The sequence below is a fragment of the Zosterops lateralis genome (genome assembly GCF_965231275.1).
Source record: "Zosterops lateralis genome assembly, chromosome: 3".
Taxonomy (NCBI): Eukaryota; Metazoa; Chordata; class Aves; order Passeriformes; family Zosteropidae; genus Zosterops; species Zosterops lateralis.
In genome coordinates this window covers 10,384,971-10,409,202 of record NC_139764.1, presented here as the reverse complement: position 1 = coordinate 10,409,202, position 24,232 = coordinate 10,384,971, and the positions used below count along the sequence as shown (strand labels likewise).

General features: G+C 38.6%; 1 protein-coding gene across 8 annotated transcripts in view; it reads left to right on the top strand.

Moving 5' to 3' along the window:
- The window catches only part of EHBP1 (EH domain binding protein 1), a 204,306-nt gene that overhangs the window by 119,113 nt on the left and 60,961 nt on the right, over positions 1-24,232 (top strand). For 7 of the 8 annotated variants that reach the window (XM_083857805.1, XM_083857808.1, XM_083857806.1 and 4 more), the window contains 4 exons: positions 4,366-4,544; positions 5,174-5,222; positions 12,096-13,010; positions 15,005-15,148. In XM_083857805.1, coding sequence (XP_083713931.1) covers positions 4,366-4,544; positions 5,174-5,222; positions 12,096-13,010; positions 15,005-15,148 — 1,287 coding nt within the window. The remainder of the gene's footprint in view (positions 1-4,365; positions 4,545-5,173; positions 5,223-12,095; positions 13,011-15,004; positions 15,149-24,232) is intronic. The other variant, XM_083857807.1, reaches the window with a different exon arrangement.

Here is a 24,232-nt window from a genome sequence, read left to right as displayed (position 1 = left end):
TTTTTCAGACCATTTCACAGTCCAGAATAAACAAAACTGAATGTGTGTTGGACACATACAGACCTTGCCAAAGGCATAAATTAAACGAGCCATATTTAATTTCTAATACTCCCAGGCTAATGGGACATTCCTATGCGTGAAGTCCTGTGTTGTTTAAAAAATAAAATTCTAGAATATAATTTTGAGGGTATAAAATTTTCTATTTGACCCAAATGTATTTGGTGTCTTGTTTCTATTGCACCTTTATTCAACTTTTCAGACTGTTCAGTTCAGCTGAGTTTCCTGAACTGCTTCTACATCCAGCCAGATGCTGCACATTTTCACTCACCTCCTTGTGCCTTACTTTCATTTACCTTATCTTGCATTTTAATGGTTGCACAATTTTCAGTGAGCCCAGACAGCGTCATGGTTTTGATAGGGGTACGGGAAAATCCCTTTTGTTTTGCTCAGTCAAATAAGTTAGAGGCCAGTGTCTGTACTTGCCTCTTGAGGGAAAAAAACTTGCTTGTTCATTGTTTGTAGGTCTTCCCTATTCTGACTTTCAGCCCTATCTCAATCTTAGCTTCCTCTCCTGCAGTTAATTACCAATCCTGGGTTGTTGTCTCAGCTCCTTTCCTCTTCTAGGAGTTGCGTTTGTTAATATAAAACTCAAACCACGTAAGTCTTCCACCTAGATTACAAATCTTTTTTCTTTCCCCCCTTACTCCTCTCAGCATTTTTCTCTTCTGGGCTTCAACAGTCTTGCTTTCTTTTAAACACCTCTACCCCCGTGCAACTTGTCTACAAGCCCTTGAGGTCCTCAGACTGAGCCCTTCCAGTCTTCATCCTGACTGCATTACAGCCCCATGTTCTCATCACAGTTCCAGTCTTGATTTTCTTCTGCTGAGGGTTGGGCTGTGTGTCAGAGATGCGGTTCTGCATCTTTGACAAGCAGAGAAAGAACCTCAAGAAAAACCCTTGAGGTCCTCACACTGAGCCCCTACAAACTTCATCCTGGCTGTGTCACAGCCCCTGTTCCATCACAGTTCCAATCTTGATTTTCTTCTCCTGAGAGTTGGGCTGTGCGTCAGAAATGCAGCTCAGCCCTCCCTTTGTGAGCCATCATTCTGCTTGATGCTGGGTTCCTCAGAGCAGCAAAACCAACTATTTTGGATATTTTCAAGTGCAGGGATGCAGCCTAATACTTGAAGCTATTGTCCTCTTGTTAGCATCGAGTAATGACCTGATGGGATAATCTCCCAAGAGAAAAAACGCGTACACTATAAAACATATTCACTGAGCTTCCAGAATGTGGAAAAAGAAGAATAGAGACCTCAGTGCTTTTGTTGAGTGTGAAATGAAGACATCCTGAAGCCAGTGCTGACTCCAGCTGATAAATCCATCCACATGATGCTGCATTTAGATCTGAGCTACCCTGTGAGGGACGAGCTCTGGAACCTCTGCACTCGCCGTGAGGTTGCTCCATGGCTGGACAGGAGCCAGTTGTGTTAGATTCCATAACCTGTTGATCAGTGAGCAGCTCTGGCAATCTGGTGTGGATATCTTGGGCTTTTTAGTGGCATTTCCAGCTGAGTTTGCAGGGACTTTGAGCTCAAAAAAGCAAGTTGTGACTGCTGTGTCATTTAGAAGAATTGTGTAGTTGCTGCTGAAAAGAATGGTGTAAGGAAAAGATTATTAAATTTTCATTTCATCTGATTAGTTCCTACCAATCATGTAGGGCAAATACATGCTAGAAATAGGCACTTGGTAGTAATTGTGTTTGCACCAAGCCAGTAATTAATATGTCCAACATACAAATATGGAAAGAAAATGTTTTGCATAATGATTTTTCACACACACATGAAAAAGAAACTAAACCTAACATTTGTTAACTCCTCTGAAGGCATGTCAAGTGCTCACACACAGTTCTGCCTTTACTTCTGTATTTCCATTGTGTCTGGGGTTGAATGCTTTTATCATAGATTAAATAATGAAAGCTTTGACGCAGGTGGTGATTAGGAGCATAACATTGTCGTAGTATTAACTTCACCTTTATCAAAAAAAACATGGACTAATTAGTGTGGAAAGAAAACCTTGCACAATTTCTGCTTTATCAGGCAAGAGAAGAGAAAATTGTGTGTGTTATGCACATCCTACATCTTCCATATTCTGGATAAAGTGCTTTTAGAAAATCTAATGTAAGTGGAAGGACAAACACAGAAAAAAGCTCCAGCCTAAATATGGATTTTTCAAGGAATTGCAGTCCATCTTTTTAAACCTTGATAATTTTTAAATAAATTTTTAAATAAAGTGTGAAATTCTGCTGAATTCATTGTTTTAATACCTTTGTATTTCCTTCTGTAAAGCCTGGTTTTAAATTCAGTTACATTTTCAGTTTGTTAGATAAGTAATTAAAGCATGTAAATGGCAATATTGCCTAAGGCAATTTCAGAGTTAACCATTTTGGTGGTGACTGGAAAATTTACCATTTTTGTTGAGAGTTTCATCAACAAGTATTAAGCCTTTATAATTAGCATTTCATCTATCTGGTAAGTAGTGTTCTAAGATTTTAAGGAGTAGTGTTTTGCATTAATAATTTGTTAAAATATCACCTTTCCACAATTTGATAATGCTATTTTAGTTGTTTTCTCTCAGTAGTGCTGTTTCCATGTATATAACTTATAATAGCAAATATATTTTAAGTAACATAGCACCTTAAATTTGAGGTCAATGATTAGTTACTGGGTTTTCCTTCAATTTGTAAAGAAAACGGGAGAAAAACATCTTAATTACTTCACTGAATCTGGAGTAACAGTCTCGCAGCTCTTATGTGATATTTGTTTCTCTGATTAAAATCTTATGTGTGGTAAAGTTTATCATTTATTGCTGCTTTTCCTTCCCTATTTTGTATATCCCTGTTAAAGCTGGTAATTCGGTGTATTTGGAGATATTTGTCTTATCCTTAATGGATTTGTTCATGCCGACTTGAATTGTTGACAGGATTACAAAACAGAAGCACTTTCTAACAAGTTGTTTTGTACATATGGTGTGATATTAAAAAAAAAAATCTCAGCAAATCACCTTTTGCACTTTGTAAATGAGTTAGCAGTGCTTCTGTCTGGTGAGGAGGCAGTGTGTTTATACAACAACTTTTAGGGCTGATTGTGACAGTAAATGAAAAATGACTTCCCGGGCTCTCTGTGCTGTTTTTTTTTTCCCCCAGAAGCAGCGAAAACAAATGAGTTGATAGCAGCTAATTGCTGAGCACTGACAGGCTTCAGTCAAGGGGGGGCATCGTTGGTCTTTCACAAATAGACAATAACAAGTAAATCCATTTGACCATAAACTTCAGTGTTTGTGATACAGTAAATTACTTGCTCTTAATTTGTCTTAATTTGGCAACTCTCTAGTTCTAAAGTGCATCAAGAGCTTGTTTGTTGTCTATATATGCTTTTAATTATATTACACATTGAAAGAATAGGGGATCTCAGTTCTTTCACTGTAATTCAGATGCAGGATTTGCATCAGTCACATTCTCCCTGTTTGATTAGCTCTAAGAAGTTTTTAAAGTGACAGTATTTTTCTAGGGAAGTAAGTGTGTATGTCTTGAAAACATCTGCTGCAATCAGTATGCTGAATTTGAGGAGCAGCAGATAGAAATGCCAAATGTCATAAGTGTTCTATTTTATTTCTTGGTTTATGCCTACAGAAATGTTACTGAAAGGGTCAAAATAACTTTTTTGGAAATGGTCGTTATTAGCTAATGATGATCTGACACTTGGTAGAAACCACCCTCTGAAAACAGTTTTCATTTTCCAAAATTCCTTTTCCGTGTAGAAAAGCAAAAGCGGAGGCGGCTCTTTGGCTACGGTGGGAAGTGGCAGTTCAGAAACTCAGGGCCATAATTAACTTTATGCAATTACTCACTGGTACAGAAAGAGCACCAAAACCTCTCCTCTGGAGCCTATACCAGAGGAATCCAGCAATCCTGTGTTGTGAATTTAATTGTGAAAGGGCTTGTGGGGATGCTTTTCTGTGGCTGCGTTTTGGGAAGCGTTTTTAAGGCTGTGTACCACGGGCTGTGATGTGTTTTAGCATGGCTGTTTCCACTGGTACAATTCTTGGCCTCTTCCCCTGTGTAGATCTGGAATCCTGTATATCTGCATCCTTGGGAGACAAGTGCCTGGGGCAACAACTGTAGATAATAACTCGCGATTTGTGTCTTTTGCAAGTTGCAGTCATTGTAAACTGACAGCTGTGAAGGACCTAAACTCACATCAAAGGATACAGATCATCTAGTTAGGTCAATTAATGTTAATTCTCATCTTCCATTAAATTCTTTTATCTTCTCTCTTTTTCTTTTCTTTTATTTTTTTTTTTTTCCAGCCAAGCCCAATACCAAGTCCTGTTTTGGGGAGAAAGCCAAACGCTAGTCAGTCATTGCTCGTGTGGTGCAAAGAAGTTACAAAAAACTACAGGGGAGTGAAAATCACCAATTTTACCACGTCGTGGAGAAATGGTTTATCTTTTTGTGCAATATTACATCACTTTAGACCAGACCTAATGTAAGTTGTATACTCTTTGCCTGCATAAGCTAACTCTCATAGAAATACTGAATAATTATTTAACTTAAAAATCAAATTCCAGCGCGTTTCAGGTGCTGAACTGTTTTCACCCTTTGCTTTCAAGCAGGGAACCGTCCTTTCTAAGAAACCAGCTTTATGAATGCTCAAACTTTGTGACCTCTTTGCTCTCCCTTGTTGCATAAACAATTATTTCTCCCCTCTCTGTGATTTGTTTTTCTTCTCCTTAATCTTATACAAAGAACTGACTTCAAGATGATTATGAGAATTGCGCCAGTGTTGAAATGAGATGAGAGGAATCAGCTCTTTGTATGCTGACAAGGACGGATTACCTCCTGGTAAATTTGGTTGTCAAGGCTGGCCTCTAGTCCCTGCCTTAACTTCTTTTTTAGATGGAGAGCTTCAGGCAATGAAACATGTAATCGGTGTTTATTTATTTATTTATTTATTCCTTTAATTTTCCACACTATTAGTTTTGTTGATTGAATTGCTGTGAAATTGCTAGTTACTTTACGATATTATTGTATGTCAAATTTTTAGATTTAGTTTGTTTTAAAACTGCTGCTTTTATCAAATACTGTATATACCCACTGTGCCATTTTCCCCCTCAGTGACTACAAGTCCCTGAATCCTCAAGATATTAAAGAGAACAACAAAAAGGTAAGAACTGCCAGGCAAAAAAAACCCAAACCAAACCAAACCAACAAAACACAAAAAAAACATAGCCTTAATTTTGACTTCACTGCAGGTTTTTATTAATTTTGGGGAAGTGCTGTTGTTTTGTAAGGTCATAACTGCAGCTCACAGAAGGTTTTCAGCCTCCTGTGGCTCAAATCAGATGCATTATTGACTGGAGTTTGTCATGGTTTTAACATTGACAACAAGTTAGAGTTTAATATTTGTATGGCCTACATTAACTGTGAGAGCAGAGGAAGGACCTGGCCAGCCTTCTGTGAGCCTGCTCTGATTTTTCCAATCAGCCACAAAATTAAAGAAATGAAAATTGTGACTGCTCTTGGACTGCGGCACATGAGGCTTCTCTTACTGTTGCTTTAACGAGGCTCTGGGAACTGGGCATGGTTGATGTTGCTTTGATGGTGATTGTTATGTTTTTAAAGATGAATTTTTACACCTACTCTTACACTGCGTCAGCTGAATGAAGTGGTGTGCACAACATGGGAGGTTTAGGGTAGAAGGTGTTGAGGTATTACTTTACAAATAAATTAAATGCTAGAGAAATAGTTAATAGCCTTGTGCTGTGCAACTGTTATAAAACAATCTGTGTAGGTGCAAGATGGAAAAAGTTTTTGTAGAAGAAGCAGAATTTCTCTGAATTTCTCTGGAATTCAGTTTGGGAATCACCAGAAGACTCTTTATTTCTGCTCACTATTTTAGACATGTTACAAGCTTCAGTTGGGCCCTAGGGACATGTTTAGAAATTACAATTTTCATGTGAGTCACTGATAATAAAATTGTTCCTGAAGATCATCTGAAAATTGTTTTAAGTATCTGCCTTCTTAATGCTATGATTTTGTTTTTATACTGCTTTAAAAGGCACTAAATTTAACTGGGAAGAAGGTATAAAAATATACTTTGAATTAATTAACCAAGTTCAATATTATATAGCAAACATATCTACAATCTAGTATTATTTACTTATGTGGAATTTCTGGAAGTGCTTTATTAAAATTCATTTTGTTTATATTTTAATGTGCCTGCACACTTATGTGTTAGGCAGGGAGTTACTTGTCTTTAATTTAGTACTTAAGTATTATAAATAATGAAATATCTCTGAGCTGCTCCTATCTAATGAGTATTTGGCTGATGATACTTTTTTTTTTTTTTCATAATAATAGGAGGACTTATAATGACCTAAGTGGATTATCTGTGACATCACAGTATTTTCTGTGACCATATGTTTTTGTACTTCAAGTTTTGTTGAGCTTCTGGCCTAATTAAGCCGGATTAGAAAAAAGAAAGAATAGATTATTAATTAAAAATGCTAGCAGTATGATCAGTCATCTTTTCTTTGTGAAACTGTGATGGCAGACAGTGAACTTTTTTTTAGCTTGTCTTTTCTAACAGGATATAGTTCCCAGAATTGAAGAAATAGTGATTGTTGTTATTGTGCAGTTTTTTTTCCTTTCATCACTTTGCCAGCCTTTGCCTGACAGCCACACTGAGTATCTCAGTTGCTTCCTGCAGATTTATTTCCTGGTCTCACACAGTTCTGCCAGATAACCCCGTGTGCCCTTGGTGGGAGTGAATGCAGCACTGCCAACAATGGCTGCCTGGAAATTCCATGCAGATATGTAACACATTTGACAATGATTCCTCCTAACCAATTAAAATAACATCTTTGGATGAATAGGATGATTTTCTTTGTTTGAAGCAATTCTTTTTTTTCCTTTTTTTTTTTTTAGATGTTTTTCTGCCTCTCCCCCTCTCCCCAAAAGGAAAACCATAGAATAAAGGTTAACCCATAAGAGTATATCTTTTAGAAGTGCATGACCTTGTTTGTATTTTAATTAAAGAAAGAAGAAATCTTAAGAGACAACTGTTTCAGTGCAAATACTGAGTATAATTATGGAGGTTTTTTATAACACACACCAACCACTTGCCAATTGGGTGCTGCCACTGATCCTGAATAAAAAAGGGTATTTACCTGTGACATCTGATCTTGGCCAATATGTCAGTGTGTTACAGACTTGGGAAATGATTGGAATAATGCCTGTGGTGCTTGTGCTGATGGATCCCAATTGATGTCTGTCAATCAGCTTGTCAGTAAATTTAAAAAAAAAAAGAAAAAACTTCATTGGGGGATAGGTAAATAGGCTTAGTGTCCTGCATATACGTATATTAAAAAAATCCCAAACAACGTCTACGTTGGCATCAGTCTGAATTGGAAGGTATTTTTGGTGCACATTGCACATTCAAATTTCTATCAGGAACAAAAGAGGAACCAGGATTATCTTTGAGAAAATTATAAACATTACAGGGATAGTTTCCCAGCTGGTCCGAAGAGTTGTGCTTCTACTTAAATCTCAGATACAGCTAACTATCCATATTGCCTTCCTAGTAGAGTTAAATAGCTAATTTGATTTAATATGTCCACTTGATTATTATTAAATAATAATTAAATTGAAATTAATGAAAAAATTAATAAAGTTACAGCATACTGGCACTATAGTTCCTTATTAACAATAGAAATCTTTCGTGTTGCTAATAACATGTCTTGCACTTTAAGAATATAAACTACTAAACAAGACTTGGGCTGGATCCTTTACAAGATGAATGAGTGAGAAGTAGAAGGGCACAACAGTGTGGTTCTAATAAGGAATTTCTGGTTTTAATTATTGTTTAGAGAAGCTTGTTTCATTTACTGTGTGGGTATATCTTTTGGATGTTCAATTGGCACTTTCAATTTTTATGACGCTCCCTAGTGCTTGGTCATTTCTAACAAATTCCTCAATACATTTGAACTTGAGTGATCATCTTAATAAAATATTACATTTTTAAAAGGAATCATCTTAAATTAAACATTTAAGGAGAAGAATTCAGACTTACAGGGGTAGTATTGAGTCAAAATGGAAAATATTCCATACCTTGAAGCTGGAGTTATGTTTTTATAATAGGTGTTCATGTTCACCTCTGCAATTTGATTCCACAAAGTCATAAGAACATATCTAATTGCATGTATAGGAGATGCTTGTTGGCATCAGTAGGATCATGTAGGAGCAGAGTTAAACATGCAGAGAAATAAATATTTGCAAAAATCGAGGCTGAGTTGCGCCTCTGTTTAACAAAAATAAATTGACTTGAAAATTTGACTCTGTTAATCCCATGTTACAAACTAGTTAGAAATATGATGCATTTATAAATATGCTGGAATATCAGGAAGCTCCCAGCTTTTCTAATAGTGAAGGAAAACCCATCACATACTGCTGATCATACATCCAGAACACACAATTGCTATTTCTAGAGCTACTGTCTGTAGGACATTGGCATGCCAATCTACATATTTAGTGTACTTTGAAAGGAGAGAAGCAAAAATGTGGATGAGAATGAGAGGGGATGGGAAATAGGTGTCAGGCATCAGTGGGAAATAACTGTGTTTAATCCCAGGCATTACCAGAAGAACTGAGCAGCCAACAAAAAGTGATTGCAGCTGTACTGAGAATATCCATCATTCCAAATTCAATCTTGCTGTAGTGTTACTTCTAAGCAAGTGCCTTTCCTGGCAGTCCTGAAACACTGTCCTCACCTTCATTTTACAGACCCTGGGAGATACTCATAGAATTTAGTTTTATTAGCATATAAATAAGAAATTGAGAGTATAAAGGAAGTTTAGGTCGAGTCATGTCTATGGGCTTTGGCTGCCCTGGGCTGCTGTGCCTGTCCTTCAGTCCTGTCATTCCCATTACCTGCAGTGTGGGGTAACAAGTGACTTACACCACTGAATCAGCACTGACCCACTTAGCGAGCAGCACATCCTGGCGTTACCTTTAGTCCACAGACAACACTTGCCACATGTCCATGCTCAGCCTGGTTTTTGCTGTCATAGGAGCATTCATCATTCCTGGAATCTGCCATGCCTTAGGCTGCCTGCCCAAATCTCTGCACTGCTCTCCCTTAACTCACTACTCTCTGTGCTCCTCATGTCTGTTCAGTTCCACTCATCTTGTCTCCCTCTTCTCAACAGCCAGCCTGATCCTGCTCCTCCAGCTGTGTTTCCTAAGATTCTGTAAATGACAGCGTCCCTCTTCTACCATCCCAGTTGCTGCCATTCCCTCCTGATGCCTTAAGTTTTCATAAGCTTTCATATTTTCAGATTCTGTGCTGCTCAGAGGCGCAGTTCTGAGCCTCACATTAAGTGCTGGTGAGCTCCTTTCACAGAGCAGGGAGACAAAACAAATCCTTTTCCTGCTGAAGACCAAGGACAACTTTCAGGCCCAAAAGCACAAACAAGGGTGGCTGAAGGGAGGAACAAGAAGGATGGGACCTCACAACCTGAAGCTGTAATTGGACAATTCAACCCTAAGATGCAAATAGACCAAAACTTAGAAAAAAATGTAAGATCTTATGACCAGTCGGGCATTTTGTGACCATTCTTAGCCCACCTTGGGTGTAGCCTTGGTCAGGCCCTGTCCTATTCAATGTGTATCCTAAAGGCCTTTCAATAAGTACATACTTTATTCTCTCCTACCTAGCTCGCCAAGAAAACTGATGCCTTGGGAAGGCTGACCTGGAACAGAGACTGGACAGAGCCAGAAAATAAAGTAGGGATTTATTGAAATGCCTCCAGGATCTACCTTGGGCAAGACAGGGACTGACCAGGGCTACACCCAAGGTGGACCCAAAATGGTCACAAAATGGCTGAATGGTCACCAGGTCTCACATTTTTAAAAGTTTTGGTCCATTTGCATCTTGGGGTTGAATTGTCCAATTCCATCTTCAGGTTGTGAGGTCCCATCCTTCTTGTTCCTCCCTCCAGCCACCCTTGTTTGTGCTTTTGGGGCTGAAAGTTGTCCTTGGTCTTCAGCAGGAAAAGGATTTGTTTTGTGTCCCTGCTCTGTGCAGAGCTGAGTGACACTGAATGTGAGCTCAGAACTGCACCCCTGGGCAGCACAGAATGTGAAAAACATGAAAGCTCCAACTTAAGGCATCACTCCCACCTATCATTTTGCTGCTGCTCTGCTCCATCTGGAGTTTTGTATCAGCAAATACATCAGTCATGGTGGCTGCTGCTGCTCCTATATCTAAGTACAGCTCTGTATTTATAAGTGGCATAACAACCTCTCATAATAATAAACCTTCCCAAGAAATACCACACCAAATACCAGCAATGATTTTTGGCCAAATCATTTTGCATGGGGAGAGCCAGAAGAGCTTAAAAATAAATTATTCAGGCCATTTCTATGTCAAGATAAACTCTGTGGATCATTTGTTATAATGATATAAAAATTACTTCACCTAAAGTGCTTTGGAAAGTAATACCTGAGCATGCAGAATTTCAGGAAGATAAATACTAGATTTTGGAAGCAGAGTTTGAAAAGCAGCTGAAACAAAAACTATTTGACCATTGAGTAGGGAATGACATTGCAAAGAGGAGGAGAGAACCTCCTTTTCTCAGAGCAAACAAAATATTCGGGTCTACCAGGAGCAGGCCAACCCAGCCCCACATTCTGTCTCACCCCATAATTGTTTTTTTTTTTTTTTTCTTCTCTATTCTTTGAAAGCTAAAGAAATTAAGGAAAAAATGCAAAGTTGAAGAGTTGAAGCCAGTGATGTGTGTTTCAGTTTTCTCATCCATGTCTTAAATTTAGCATCTGCTTTTGTTCAAAATAGTGTAGGATCAACTGTGAACATTGTAAGCTCCTTCAGGAGACGGTGAAAAGGAGCTGCAGGATTCCTGGGGGAGGAGAAGCCCACATGCTTTAACTGAGTGCATCTATGCTAACAGGAGGCCTTTTAAAGGCTTCCTTGAAACACAATATTGTCTTCCAAGGTTAATCCAGGATAGTAATAATTAATTGTAAATTGAGAAACGGCTTTAATTCTTCAAAACTAGAAAAACCTGATGCACCAAGCCCACTCACTTAAAGGCCCAGAAGGAAAAGAAGACAATGTGGCCTCACAAAGCAGGAGGCTTGCAACTTTTCAGCTTTTAGAAAGTAAAGTGAAATGGAAATGATTTTCACTCTCTCTTTCTTATAAATTTACCATCAACAGATGTTTTTAAAATGCATCTGCTTGATGGATTAATGTGCTTTATGTCTAGTGTCAAGTAATCTGTGGTGGTGTTCTTTTTGACTATCTGGACGTAGTTTTTCATCAGCAGGAATCACTGCAATTACATGACCAATAGAAGGCAGAAGGTTGATCATCAGTGATAAAGCTCAAGATGGATTAGTGTCGTGTTTCTTATATCTTTGTTCCTTATCTTAAAAAGCTATCCTGAGTTCCTTTTTTTTCTGGTCCAACTCTTAGACTTTTTTTGTTTGCTTGTTTCCTGCTACTTGAGTGAGAACCATTTAAGATATTGGTAGGCTTTCCTAGTACAAAAAGAGGGGCTTTCAAGCTGCAGTTTCATGAACAGCTGTTTACTCATAAAAGTGTCATAATTATGAGTAACAAAAGCTTGTAGTATAGTAGGGCATTGAAGTATGTTAAAAATATTTAAAACAATGCCATTTGAGTGTTTTTACTAGTTACATTCTCTCAGTTTGCTTTGCTGTGAGGATATCCTGGGAGATATGTAGAAGCCATCAGGAAAAATCAATGAGCTGGATGTTGGATGGTGCACCAAAAAGTAGTGACTTTATGGACTATAATGAATTAATGGACTATAATGAAATTACTATAATGAAGCCAAAAGAATAAGTAGTAGAGTCTGAACGATGTTCTTCCTATAATATTGGCTGTATTTTAGGCTTGCTTATTTTGACTGAAACTTCCACTTGCACTCTTGAGATGTTGTGATAAGTAAGAAACTGCCCCACTTTGTGATCTTTATTTTGTCTGTCTTTAAAGGCTTATGACGGGTTCGCCAGCTTGGGAATATCACGACTGCTGGAGCCTTCGGACATGGTTTTGTTGGCCATCCCTGACAAACTGACTGTCATGACCTATCTCTACCAGATCAGGGCACATTTCTGTGGCCAGGAGCTGAACGTGGTTCAGATAGAGGAGAACAGCAGCAAGAGCACATACAAAGTGGGGAACTACGAGACGGACACCAACAGCTCCGTGGACCAGGAGAAGTTCTACGCGGAGCTGAATGACCTGAAGCGGGAGCCGGAGCTGCACCCGCCAGACAGTGGCTTGGCAGACTTTGCCTCGCAGGATGATTCTGTGTTTGTCAATGACAGTGGTGTTGGAGAGTCTGAGAGCGAGCATCAGACTCCTGATGACCATTTGAGCCCAAGCACAGCTTCCCCTTCCTCACGCAGGACTCGAAGTGACACGGATCCGCAGAAATCCCAGCAGAGCTCGGGAAGGACTTCTGCATCTGAAGAAATTGGGAAGTGTGGCAGTACAGACACAACACAAGTGCAGCCTGTGTTGGGAAGGAAGAAATTGCTGATAACTGACACTTTAGACTTCAGTGACTTAGCACATGTCAGTGATCAAAAAGAGGATATGTCTCCCACAGTTGCTTGTGAAGATAACAACAAGAAGAGACACCAGAGCTTAGACAGTACCCCTGGTTTCTCAGAGCAAGAAAAGCTGGGATGTATAGGACCCACAGAGAGCACAAGAGCAGATCCCAGTTCACCTGTCACAAAACCGAGTTTATCTCCTACTTCTAAGCCTGGATACTCCTATAATATGGATATGGATCTTGCAAAGAAACCACCTGCTTCTCCGAGGCAAACGGAATCTGATTCTGACAGTGATGCCAGAACAGCTTTAAATCATGCAGATCAAACTGCAAAAACAGCCCAGGTAAGACGTTTGTGCCTGTGAATTAGGATAGAGTTCAAGTTCTTTCTCTGTGTTTGTAATTTACACCAAATCTTCGGCATAAATGGTGAGGTGGGCAGTGTATTTTTATTTTTGGGCAATAAATATTTTGCCTGAGAAGTAGGTGGTGCTGAAAAACAATCATTACATGAAAAGCTAATTATAAAAATTGTCTCACTGTTGATCTTTCCAATCTCTCTCCACTTAAAGAAATTTCTGTTCTCAGCTATCTCAAAGATGGCTCCAAAGCTTTTGCTGCTGTCTGGTGCAACTCATTTCCTCTGAGTATTGCATACTGAATCAAAAACTGGAAAAAGATATTGATTCATTAGGAAATGTAAAGCTTTGAATACCTTAAAATTTACTGAAGATATTTCAAAATCTTGTCTGGGAAACCACAGAGTCTCATGAACATAGCCAGGATGGTGAGGTAGAGACTCCAGACTGTTCAATTATGCTGCTTTCCATTGAGTGGCCTAAGGCATGTTACTTCACCACAATGTCATTTTCCTTTCCATAAAGATAACAGTGTATGCCCACCTACCTTGCAGATGTATTGTGAGAATGGAAGTTGAATATTATATATATATATATATATATGCTGAGTATTATCAATAAATCATATCATCATAAAAATATGTAAAACATGTTATCACCTCCACTTACAAAAATGCCAAAGCGGGCTTATAATTTTACCCATGTGAAGAGTTTTCTTGAGTCTGGGATTTGTGCCATTAGCTCTGGTAAGAAAAGAGTATATCCAGTATTTTGGTAGTGTGAATTGTTTCAAATATTTTTATGAGTTTTTTTTTTTTCTCTGAATAAGCACCATAAACATCATTTTATTGCAAGAGAAGCGGTCTATAGATGAGTGATAATGGCCAAATATTGGTTTCAGAGCTAGCTAATTTCTTTCCTTTAATCAGTGAAGTCTTGTGAGGTTTCTTTTCATCATCATCATCACCATCATCATCATCTTTGGGTGCTGGATGAGAAAGGAACAGCTTGGCCCATACAGAATAAAAGAGCAGGAGGAGACAGGATTTGTTCTCTGTGAAGGTTTTCATGGGCAAGGGTGTTAGAGGCCATTCTTAATTATTGGCAGTTGTTAATTATTGGAGCATTTGCACATGGTAATAAAATCTCAGCTGTGAGGCTCCCTCTGAACCTGCACATGGTAATAAAATCTCAGCTGTGAGGCTCCCTCTGAACCTACACTCAGTTGCTGGTTAGAGTTACCACCTCCATTTCCAGGTGGTTGCTGCAGGAGCCCAGCAGGCAACACCTGTCCCAGCCCTGGCCCTTGTCAAGGCCTAGAGATGCATTTTCCCACTCTTCAGAGTTGAGCTTGACTAAGAAACCAGCCCTTGGGAGTGTGTCTGCCTGGGAGCTGCTCATGTTTCTTGTGTTGCCTGTGCAGAACCCCCTTTTGCTATTTCTGCTCTGCAAATATGCTCAGCCCTTTGTATGAAGAAAGGACTTTCTTGTGCCTATTCATCAATTCAGTAGAAGCAGATATTTTTGCAGGGTTTTTTGCCTTGTACCCAACCTCTTTGTGTTCAATTTAAGTTATAAGTGAGTGGTACCCATATAAGTAGCCAACAAAGCTTGTTTGTTGTAGCCATATTTGCATACATATTAAAGTAAAAAAATAAACACATAGCACATTTGACATGGCTTCTACAAAGCCAGTTGGGTTTTCTCCACAGTTGCAGTTTAAAGGCATCAAATGTTGATAGAAATTAAGTTTTAAGGGGAAGGAAGAGAACTATTTACATGATAGAGGCCTATAAGTTCATTTTTTACATTTTGATCATCTTTTCATTTCTGTGGAATGCTCTGTCACCTCATGAAGACATAACTCATGTGGCTCCTGATCTTTATTGTGCAGGAAGGCCTCTGGCTATTAACTACTGTATAAATGTTCAGTACCCTGGAGCTGCCTTGCTGTTAATGATATTTCTTTATTTTTTAAGCAACGTATGTTGTCAAGACAGGAAGAACTCAAAGAACGAGCGAGAGTTCTGCTTGAGCAAGCAAGAAGAGATGCAGCATTAAAGGCAGGGAATAAACAGCTAAGCAGTTCCCTCATCCCAGCCCGCACTAAGCAGCTGAACGATGTAAGAAACGTTGGCCAGTCTTGCAGTTTGCAGAGTTAAAATGCAGAGTTAATCGTGTGTGCTGTTGTGGGGGGGCATGTCCTTGCAGAAGGTTTCCTCTCCACGTTTGGTGTGTCATGTGTCCTTCATTCACTTCTCAAACTTGTTTCTCCTGATGTGATGGCAAACAGAAAGGTGGTGTTCTCCCTCTTCCCTGGAAGCGGAAGTGTGAGAGCACCTCCTTTGATTGGCACTGCAGTTTGTGGTGGGATGAAACTCAAACATTTCTTGTTAAACGATAGTGAAGTAATTTGTGCTATTCCTGATTACTTCTCTTTCAGTTAATGTAAATCATTTCCTTGAGCCTCTGATGTGAGCTCCTTGTTACTTGAGAAGTGTTCTTGCAGTGAATGGAGCTGCTTGTGTCACTCTTGTAAAAGAGTTGATGAAACGATTCCTTTTTATCACCAAAGTTGATTATGCTGATGAAGGGGAGAAGTGGAGCTGGGGAATGAGCTCCAGTGTTGAAGCAGCTGTGGTTGCATCTCCAGTGGCTTCCATGGTGACCTGGAAGGATCCCTACTCTCTGGAGATGAAAGCTAATTAATTTTTATGCAAACCATTGCAGTGCAGGTTTTGTGATTCTAACTGTTGCACGTTAGAGACAATTGAGAATGTAAATGTAACTGAAAAATAATGCTACAGAGAAAGGCTGGAATCTTTACAGATTCCCACCCTTCGGAGCCGAGTCCTGAAGGGCAGATTCTGCTCTTTACAGGAATGGGATCATACAATCAAAAACTGATGACAGTGATTTACACGTTTCATTTTATTTTCTTAACTCTCTTGGATCCATGCTGGTTTTTCTTTTTTGTAGAAATTCCTCTCTGTAGACTGACACTTCATTTTACTTTGGAATATATTCATATACACAGACGAGTCTTATTTATATACTTATTTGTATAATGATATATAAAATAATTTTTCATATTTTGTTTTTTAAGTTTTTCCTAGAAATCTATATTTCAGTATAAATTTCACTTTGGATTTTTTTTTTTAGTTATCTTTTTATAAAGAAAACAGCATTAGAGGAGAGTTACTATAGGCAACTACTCAAGCAGAAACAACTGTAATTAAAGTTGCCTAACATTTTTTATTACAAGCTCCTATTTTCAAAGGTTTTACAACTTTGCTAGTATTTCATTGTTTAAGCTGAAATCTTCCATGTCAGCTCTTCTGCCTCAGGGTAATATTTTTAGGTTGTTTTTTTTTTAACGTTAAAAAAACCCTGTTCATCTCTTTCTCTGTATTAGGTTGGACAAAGCATTGTTTTACTCATATTAAAAATAGATAAAATTTGGAAAGATGGCTAGATTCCCTTGAAAAATCTGCTTAAAACAGTCAAAGTTGTGTTACTACCACAATCTTGTCAGAGAGCCTTGAAGATCAGAAAAATTCCTAAGTGTCAGTAAAAATTGTCTGAATGGACACTTATCCAGCAAGAGCATCTTTTACCATTGCTCTCCTAAGGATTGAGGCCCCTTCTGATGCAGGTTTGGGAAGCAAAACCTTCTCTTTTAGACATAAATGAAATCCAAACAGGAGTAAAAGGAACTTCCCCAGTGACACACAGAGAAAAGGTGCCCTGAGTAGGTGGCAGTGTGAAGTTAGACAATGGTGAAGATGGTGTCCGTGAAAACCAGCTGAAGGGTAGGAGATGGTGAAGGGTTTTCAGGGTGAGAGTTTAGGACTGTGTAGTTCAGACAGCCAGATTACCCATGGGACCTTATTTCATTTGTTACAGAAGCTGAAAAATTTATTAGAGGCCTGCAGGAAAGGGAAGGGCAGTCTTTCTGGGCAGTTTGGCAGAGCCAGAGTTTCTTGCTGCCTCCATCAGAAGCTCAAAGAGAACTGTCCCGGAACAAATGGTCCTGGCCCATGTGAAATTTGGGAACTCTGAGCAAACTGTAGTGGGCACTCTTGACTTGAGTTATTGTCACATAAGAATGACAGAAGCTCCTCAGCTCTAAAGTGTGTTGTGGAGATGTGATTTGGATATAATAATACACATTATATAAAGCTGTGTGTAACATGTATGTATATGTTATATATACATACATGTGCATATTCTGAAAGAGAATGCACGTGTGCATCAACATCTATAGGTATAAGATAAAACATAGATTTCTATTTTCATTTAACAGACTTGATATTAATAGAGATGAGGCATTTCCATTTGATGTAGTTCTGCCAGTTTTCTACAGGTCATTGTTCATTTGATTGTTAGCATATAGCACAGACTTATTTCTATTCATGGTTTTTTGGTCATTAAGGTTAATAATAAGAACTTTGACTCAAAGCAGTGTTGTATGTGTCAGTGTGCAGTAATGTGTAGTAGTGTGTTATCCAAATGAGAGTTGTGATAATGAGAATCAGCATTTAGTAGCGGAAATTGGACGAGGCTCATTTTCAGGATGGATTGAGATTCAAAAGGAAATGGTTTAAAACAGGAAGATCTAATTTTAAATAAGAAAACTTTGAAGAGATAGTTCAGGGGCAATACTTTTGAAAGTAACTCTTGAAGTTTGCAATTTTACCTTTTTTGATACCTTCTCAGAAAAAGCTTTAAGCATCCCAGTCTTTCAGACTGTGCTCTGTCAATCATCCCAGCTAAGCAAAGTCACTAAATTGTTGACTTTAGAAAAGTCTCATCTCCTAGGCCTTGCTGTTACCACTTTCCATGTGTCCTGTGAGAAGCAGGAGTTTCTGCTTTCCCAGTGACCAGGTGAGAGCAGCTTTCAGTGCATGGGCTTGGGCAGTGTGCACAGTGAGGACAGATTGTGGCTCTGCTCAGGGTCAGCAGCAGGGAGGAAACTTTCAAATCCGTACCATGGCCATAAATACAGGTTTATTTGGTGTGTGCCCACCTGACTGTGTTCCTTTTCTCCTCTAAGCACAGAGCACAGCCTCATTTCCACCATTTCTTCCCTCCTTGCAGCATGGTAGAAGTTTTTTCAGTGTTATGTTTGCTTATTTGGTGCTTCTCAGAAGCCTTCAATCTCAAGCTGTATGCATGTGGAGGTATGTGTGCAGGTGTTTGAGGTCTAAGAGGAGCCTACATTGATCAGAACCTCCTTGAAATCATACTCATAGTTTGGGAGGATCATAGCTGTGCCATTAAAATTGATGCAGCCCTTTGGAGACTGGAAGAATTAGCTTAAGAGCTCTGTGACCAGTTACTGATCCCCTCGTGGATCCCTTTCTCTATGGTAGATTTATAAACAACTCAGCCTTTCTGCTCACTTTCTGGATTTATGTGTGCATGTGGTGACTCTTTTACGAGATGCTTCTGTCGTTTGCAATCTGATAGAGCAGCTGTAATCACTTAGCTTTTAACCAGGAGAGCCTTTTTATTAGCTTACTCATTTTTATTTAACTTGCCTTTTCTCATGGTGAGTATCACAGGGCTAGAAGGGGCATATCTGCTCCCACCAGATGCTGTAAAATATCAACCTGTAGTAATGGTTGTTAGCAGCAGCAGCTTGGCTGGAATGTGATGTTGGAAAGGTGAGGAGGCTGGAGCTGGGCTATGTGACCTGTCCAGCAAAGTGACAGGCTAGAGGAGACCACAATAAGTGGGAAATATTCAGAAGTCATAGGCCTAAAAGGCCTTTCCAGGAGGGGAATCCTCATCTGCAGAACATGGGGTGGAATCTAATTCCTGAATCTCAGCATAACTCCGTTGTCAGCAAATATCTAAAGGCCATTGGCAAAATCTTCTTATTTTCTCTTAGTGACTGGGCCACATAAAGAATGGAAGTTTACTGCAGCTGTCATTTACTCTCCAAACTCAAATGGTTATGGTTATGGAGTCAGCATGATTACAGAGAATGGAATTAGGAGTTAAGAAATGCACAGGCAACTTTAATTAACCTCCTTTGTGTATATGCATTATGATGTAGTCTTTAATTATGTGATCACATACTATTTTCCCCAAAGCAATTGTGCCTCATTTTCCTCAGAGGATAGAGGTGATGTAGAAGGCTGCTTGTCCAGAGGACCTCTGTGCTTTTGATTGCAGAAATTGGAAGGTGTACGACAAACTGAGCAGGGACTGATAGGAGTGAAAAGATGAGGTCATTGTTAAGGTGCTTGAAAGAATTAAATGTATTTCTGCCTTTACCTGAGTTCCTGATCAGTGCCAGTAAGTCTTTTGAGCCAAATGTCCTCCAGGTGGTCACTATTTGTGTGTCCTTCCTTTCTGGATCGCTTTGAGGCAAAACTTTGATTTGCAGATACGTTGAGCATCCAGGTCTGTCAGGGAAATCAATTGGAGCTGTGCTTGAGACATATAAAGGACTGTATAAAGCTTAGTATGCTGAAAAAAATCCAAGTAATAGGCTTCCCAGAGCAAGCACCCAGCAATAGATCCTTTTAGCTGGATCTCTCTGTCCCAGTTCTCATCAGAAGAGCAGGGTAATAACTCTTCCACGGCTGCTTGTGAGAAGGGAATGTGATTATTGCTCTTGAGGCTCTTAAATACCATATAGAGTGGGCACTGTGGAAAGAAATCAAGAAATTAACAATTCTGTCTTCAGAGCGAGGTTTGAATATTGTGGTGTAAAGAATAATGCTATGTATTGATGGGCCTGCATATTTAAAAGTGAAAATAAACCAAAGTACTGAACACCACTGGGTAGAACTCAGGTCTGGGCTGAAGAACAGGAGATAGTGAAAGTAAAAGGCAGTGCCACAATCAGACTCTGTTTTAGAGGATACAGAGCAGGATGGAAATTAAAATTGTGCCCACTGGCTTTATTTCTGGCATCTCCTAAATCCTGTGTCAAATTCTTTTTAACTTGTTTTAAATTCTTCAATGTGTAAATTCAATATATACACATTGAGGTAGACAGCTTTAGCAGGTAATGCCATATCTAATGGAATTCATGAAAAAATAGTGCTCATCTGACAAAGGATATGTTTTTCTCCCTACCAGGGGCTACAGATAGTTCCTGAAGATCTTTGGGTTTTGCATGAACTAAGGATTCCTCCTTACTGAATTTAGGTGCAGGGCTGGACCACCCATATATGGATTTGGTAAAAAATTTTGCATATTTAGGATCTAGCATAGATTCTGGGATGCAGGAGTTCAATAACATGATACCTTGGGGGAATCACTCTGTCTTCTGCCTTTGGTGAAATAGGAAAAAAGTAATTCTTTCTTCAGAGCAGCATTTGAGTACAACTACACTAAAAACTGTGAGGAGGGACTCCATTTGAACAATAAGAATTTAAAACCAGAATAATGCAAACTGACATGGAGAGTAATCCTGAGGCTGCTGCTGTGCTTAAGTGCAACTGTTGCTACCCTGCTTTCTGTACAGGGAAAGATTTGGGTTTAATTATCTCTGGCACTATTATTTTATATTTATTCAAGCTGAATGACAGCAGTAGCCGTCTCAATGTGTATATATTGGGAAAAAAAAAAGATTTGAAAGACCAGTGGCAATTATGTTCAACTCTTTGAGTAGATTTTGCAGATACAAAGTGCTTCACCAAAAATCTGTCTCCTCCAAACACACGAACACCGTGTGCAGAGGGCAGAGGAACAGGCTGTGCATTGAGATTGTTTCTCCTGGCTCAGAATACTGCTTTTTATTACTCCCTTGCTCAAAGGACTTGTTGCAGCTGTATCTAATTCATTTTTAATAAGCTCTTTCTACTTCAGGTGTCAATCTGTTGTGCCCCTTACTTTTCATTTTCGTAAATATTTGAGTGCAAAATGATAATTTTTTTTTTTTTTTTTTTGCATGAAGTGGACTAATGGAAATGGAAGTTGTTTTTAGAAAGGCTTCAGAAAGTGACAGAATCTGAAAGGAGATGAGTCTTCATGATCTTTAATTTTGGTTGCATACATTTGCACAGATACCAGATATTCTGACTGCAGTAGAATAAAAACAAAGCATTATTTTAAATGCTCAGAAAAAACCCTACTTTAATAAATGATCCCAATTATTGGTCATGTCCAGCAATAATCTGCTGCCCCTCTGAACTAATGTGCTCCAAACTTATCTCCAATAAATAAGCTTATTGTAAATAATTAAATAATAAGTAAACTTAAAAGTAAATAATAAGTAGCCAATATGAACAGAAGTGTTACCAAAAGCAAATTCAGAGTGGACAGCAAAAATAGTATATTTTAATTTGTTTGAAAGATGCCTTAAACTCAAGGTAACAATGCGAATGTTCTTTCTTCCAATTATATTGTCAGGTTCTTGAAAATGAGTACAAAATAACTTCATTTAGGTTTTTTTTTCTGTGTCAAACCAGAATCCCCACTTCTGTGGCGTTAGGAAAGGTATCCAGTTCACTGCTGGATTTTTTGTAGTCTCCTAAACTGGAAAATAAATGCCTGTGATTCAGGTGGTAATGTTAATTCATTTAAGGAAGCACTTCCAAGTTATTCCTATCTTGTTTTTCTTTTTAAAAAATAGATATAAAGCCTGATCTTTATTAATTAAACATCTAGCATGAATTTATTGAGGTGTAGGACTTTGCAGGTGGCAACCTTGGTCTTTTAATATTAATTGGAAAATATCGATTGAAAAAAGACTAGTCTGTCATGCTGATAATTGCAACCAGATTTAGATATGATCACTAGATCTTACCAAGATTACATAGAAGGAGTTACCATTTAATTGGTAAAAAGATTGAACATTATTTTGGTAATCCCTGAGCTTTGGTAACTTATTCCCTGTTGTTCATTTATATTTCTTGTCTGTATGCCACTATAAAGTGGTTAAATATGGTGTAAGCTGATAAGACTATGCTGTTAAGTATTTACATTTCATGAGCATTCCAAGTTTTATAGTTGTTTTGACAATATACTTTTCTTTAACTGGAGGTTAGACCTGGTGACTGAACACTTCAAACCCACAACTGACCTGATATTTACCTATTTATAGCGACTCTCTAAGGTTGAGATAGTCTGATGTCAGTTCCTTGATGGCAGGAACAAGCAACTTGTTTTATTTCATGTTTCTCAATACATGAAAAATAAAAATAATCTGTAACTTTCCAAAAAGACTCCACATCTTTAGACTTCATATTTGGTCTGTTTAAGCACTTCCTGACTATGAAGTTGTGATATTTCACTGTAGAAAAATATTGCTGTAGACAAGTCCCTGATGTAGCTGGGAAAATAAATCAATTAGTGAAAGTAAACTAATTTTTAAGAAGAATTAGTATGCACTGTCAGTTTTATAGCAGGAAGGATTTCCTGAATAAAGCATAACCTTTGCTAATGCACGACAAATGTTAGCAGTTTCAGTTTTAGGTACAAATGCTTGAGTTTCTCAGCTGATTTTCGTTGCTGTCATTTCTGTAAGATGTATCTGTCTGCACCAGTTAAGGATCTGGCCTAAATATATACATTTTATTTTATTATGTGGCTGTAAATTCAAGCACAGTCTGCAGCCGTACCATTAACTCGCACGCTGACAGAAAATAGGCTGGCAGTTTATTAATGGAATTCTAAGATCATGTGAACAAAACTAGTTCCAAAATTTTAGCATGGTCTTCTATCCATTTATAAATATTAACAAAAAAAAAAAAAAAAAAAAAAAAAAAAAAAAAAAAAAAAAAAAAAAAACCAAAAAACCAGACACCTCTCTCTGTTTCAGAGCTGTCCCTTTGTGTGCAGAGTGAGACCCGGGTTTCTCAGCCCCTGGAATGCTCTTTTTCTATCGCTGCTAATAGCTGTGGACGTTTTCCGTGTGGATGTTCAGTACACGCTGTTGTGAATCCCAGGATGATATCGCCATTACTTAGAGCTGTATTTTGCATTGCCTATTCTGTGATTGCTCAGCATGCACAAGGGTAGAGTTAAAATCTTTATTCATTTCATTTAAAAATGTTTCTTTTGTTCTCCTTATCGTGTTCTGGCTTTCCCAAGGATATATGCCTTGAACGAAAAGTCACATGTGCATTACTAATTGTGTGCCATTGTATTTACAGTTCCTAGTGGTGGCACTGTGAAGCTACTAATTCTTTTGCTTCACTTGATGTAAAATAATCTGAGTGTCTTTGATAGCAGTGAAACAGTATTAATTGTTTTGTACATTTCTTGGTCACTCTTCTTAGGTGGTCTTCATAATCTATTAGAACTTCCAGCCAGATTTTTGTAATGTCATGCCTCCAGCAGTGATTAAATTGGTAATTAATGAACAGTCCTTGGCAACATAAACCACATCCCGTTAATTTTCCCTTTTGAGTTTTTTCGAAGTTGTCGTCTCTGTCAGAAAGCATTGCGCCACCTTGCTACGGCCCCTTGGCATGGAACCACGGCGACGGGATTTTTTGCAGCCATTAGTAGATCAGAGCAGTAATTTCACAGTATTTTGGTCAGGGTAATTATAGTACCAAGTACCGAGTAGAGTTGGGAATTCACACAAGAAGTCCAGAAATACCAGGTGAGCTTCCTTGTGTTCACTGGGACGTTATGATTAGTTTAATTGGGCTTTGTTTGATTTCAGCCGCGGAGACTCTTTGTGCCACGGCACTGCAGCCACTTTCCACTTTAGTGTTTCTGACCTGCATTGACAGGAACTGGTGCAAAAATGAACTCTTTGAAGTGGGACTCTTTGGAGAGGGCAACTAAAAAAGGGGAAGAGTGATGTGTAAGTAGTGTACTGTAGCAAAGCGCGACACCAGGCCAAACACCCTGCGTTTTGCGGGTGATGGGATTCAGATTCTTTCATATTTTCAACCAGAACAGATAATATTTCTGCCACGTTTGTGCAAATCTCGAGTAAATTGCTCCATTTAAAAAAGACAATCTGCTTTTAATCTCTGGTTCTTACATAGCACCTGCTGTTCTACCTTCCTTTGAAGATACAGTTGTTTCTCTCACCAGAAATTCTGTGAATCGTCCATTTAGTCCTGCAAACAAATCTGGGCGAATGCATTAATGAGACTGCAGCTGCACTTAGCAGTTCACATGTCACAAAATAGTAGGTAAAGGCATTCATACTTGAGTGACTGACTATAGGTGTAGTGGCCTTCAGCAGTACATTGTGCACATTAAACTTTAAATAGTCACTTGCC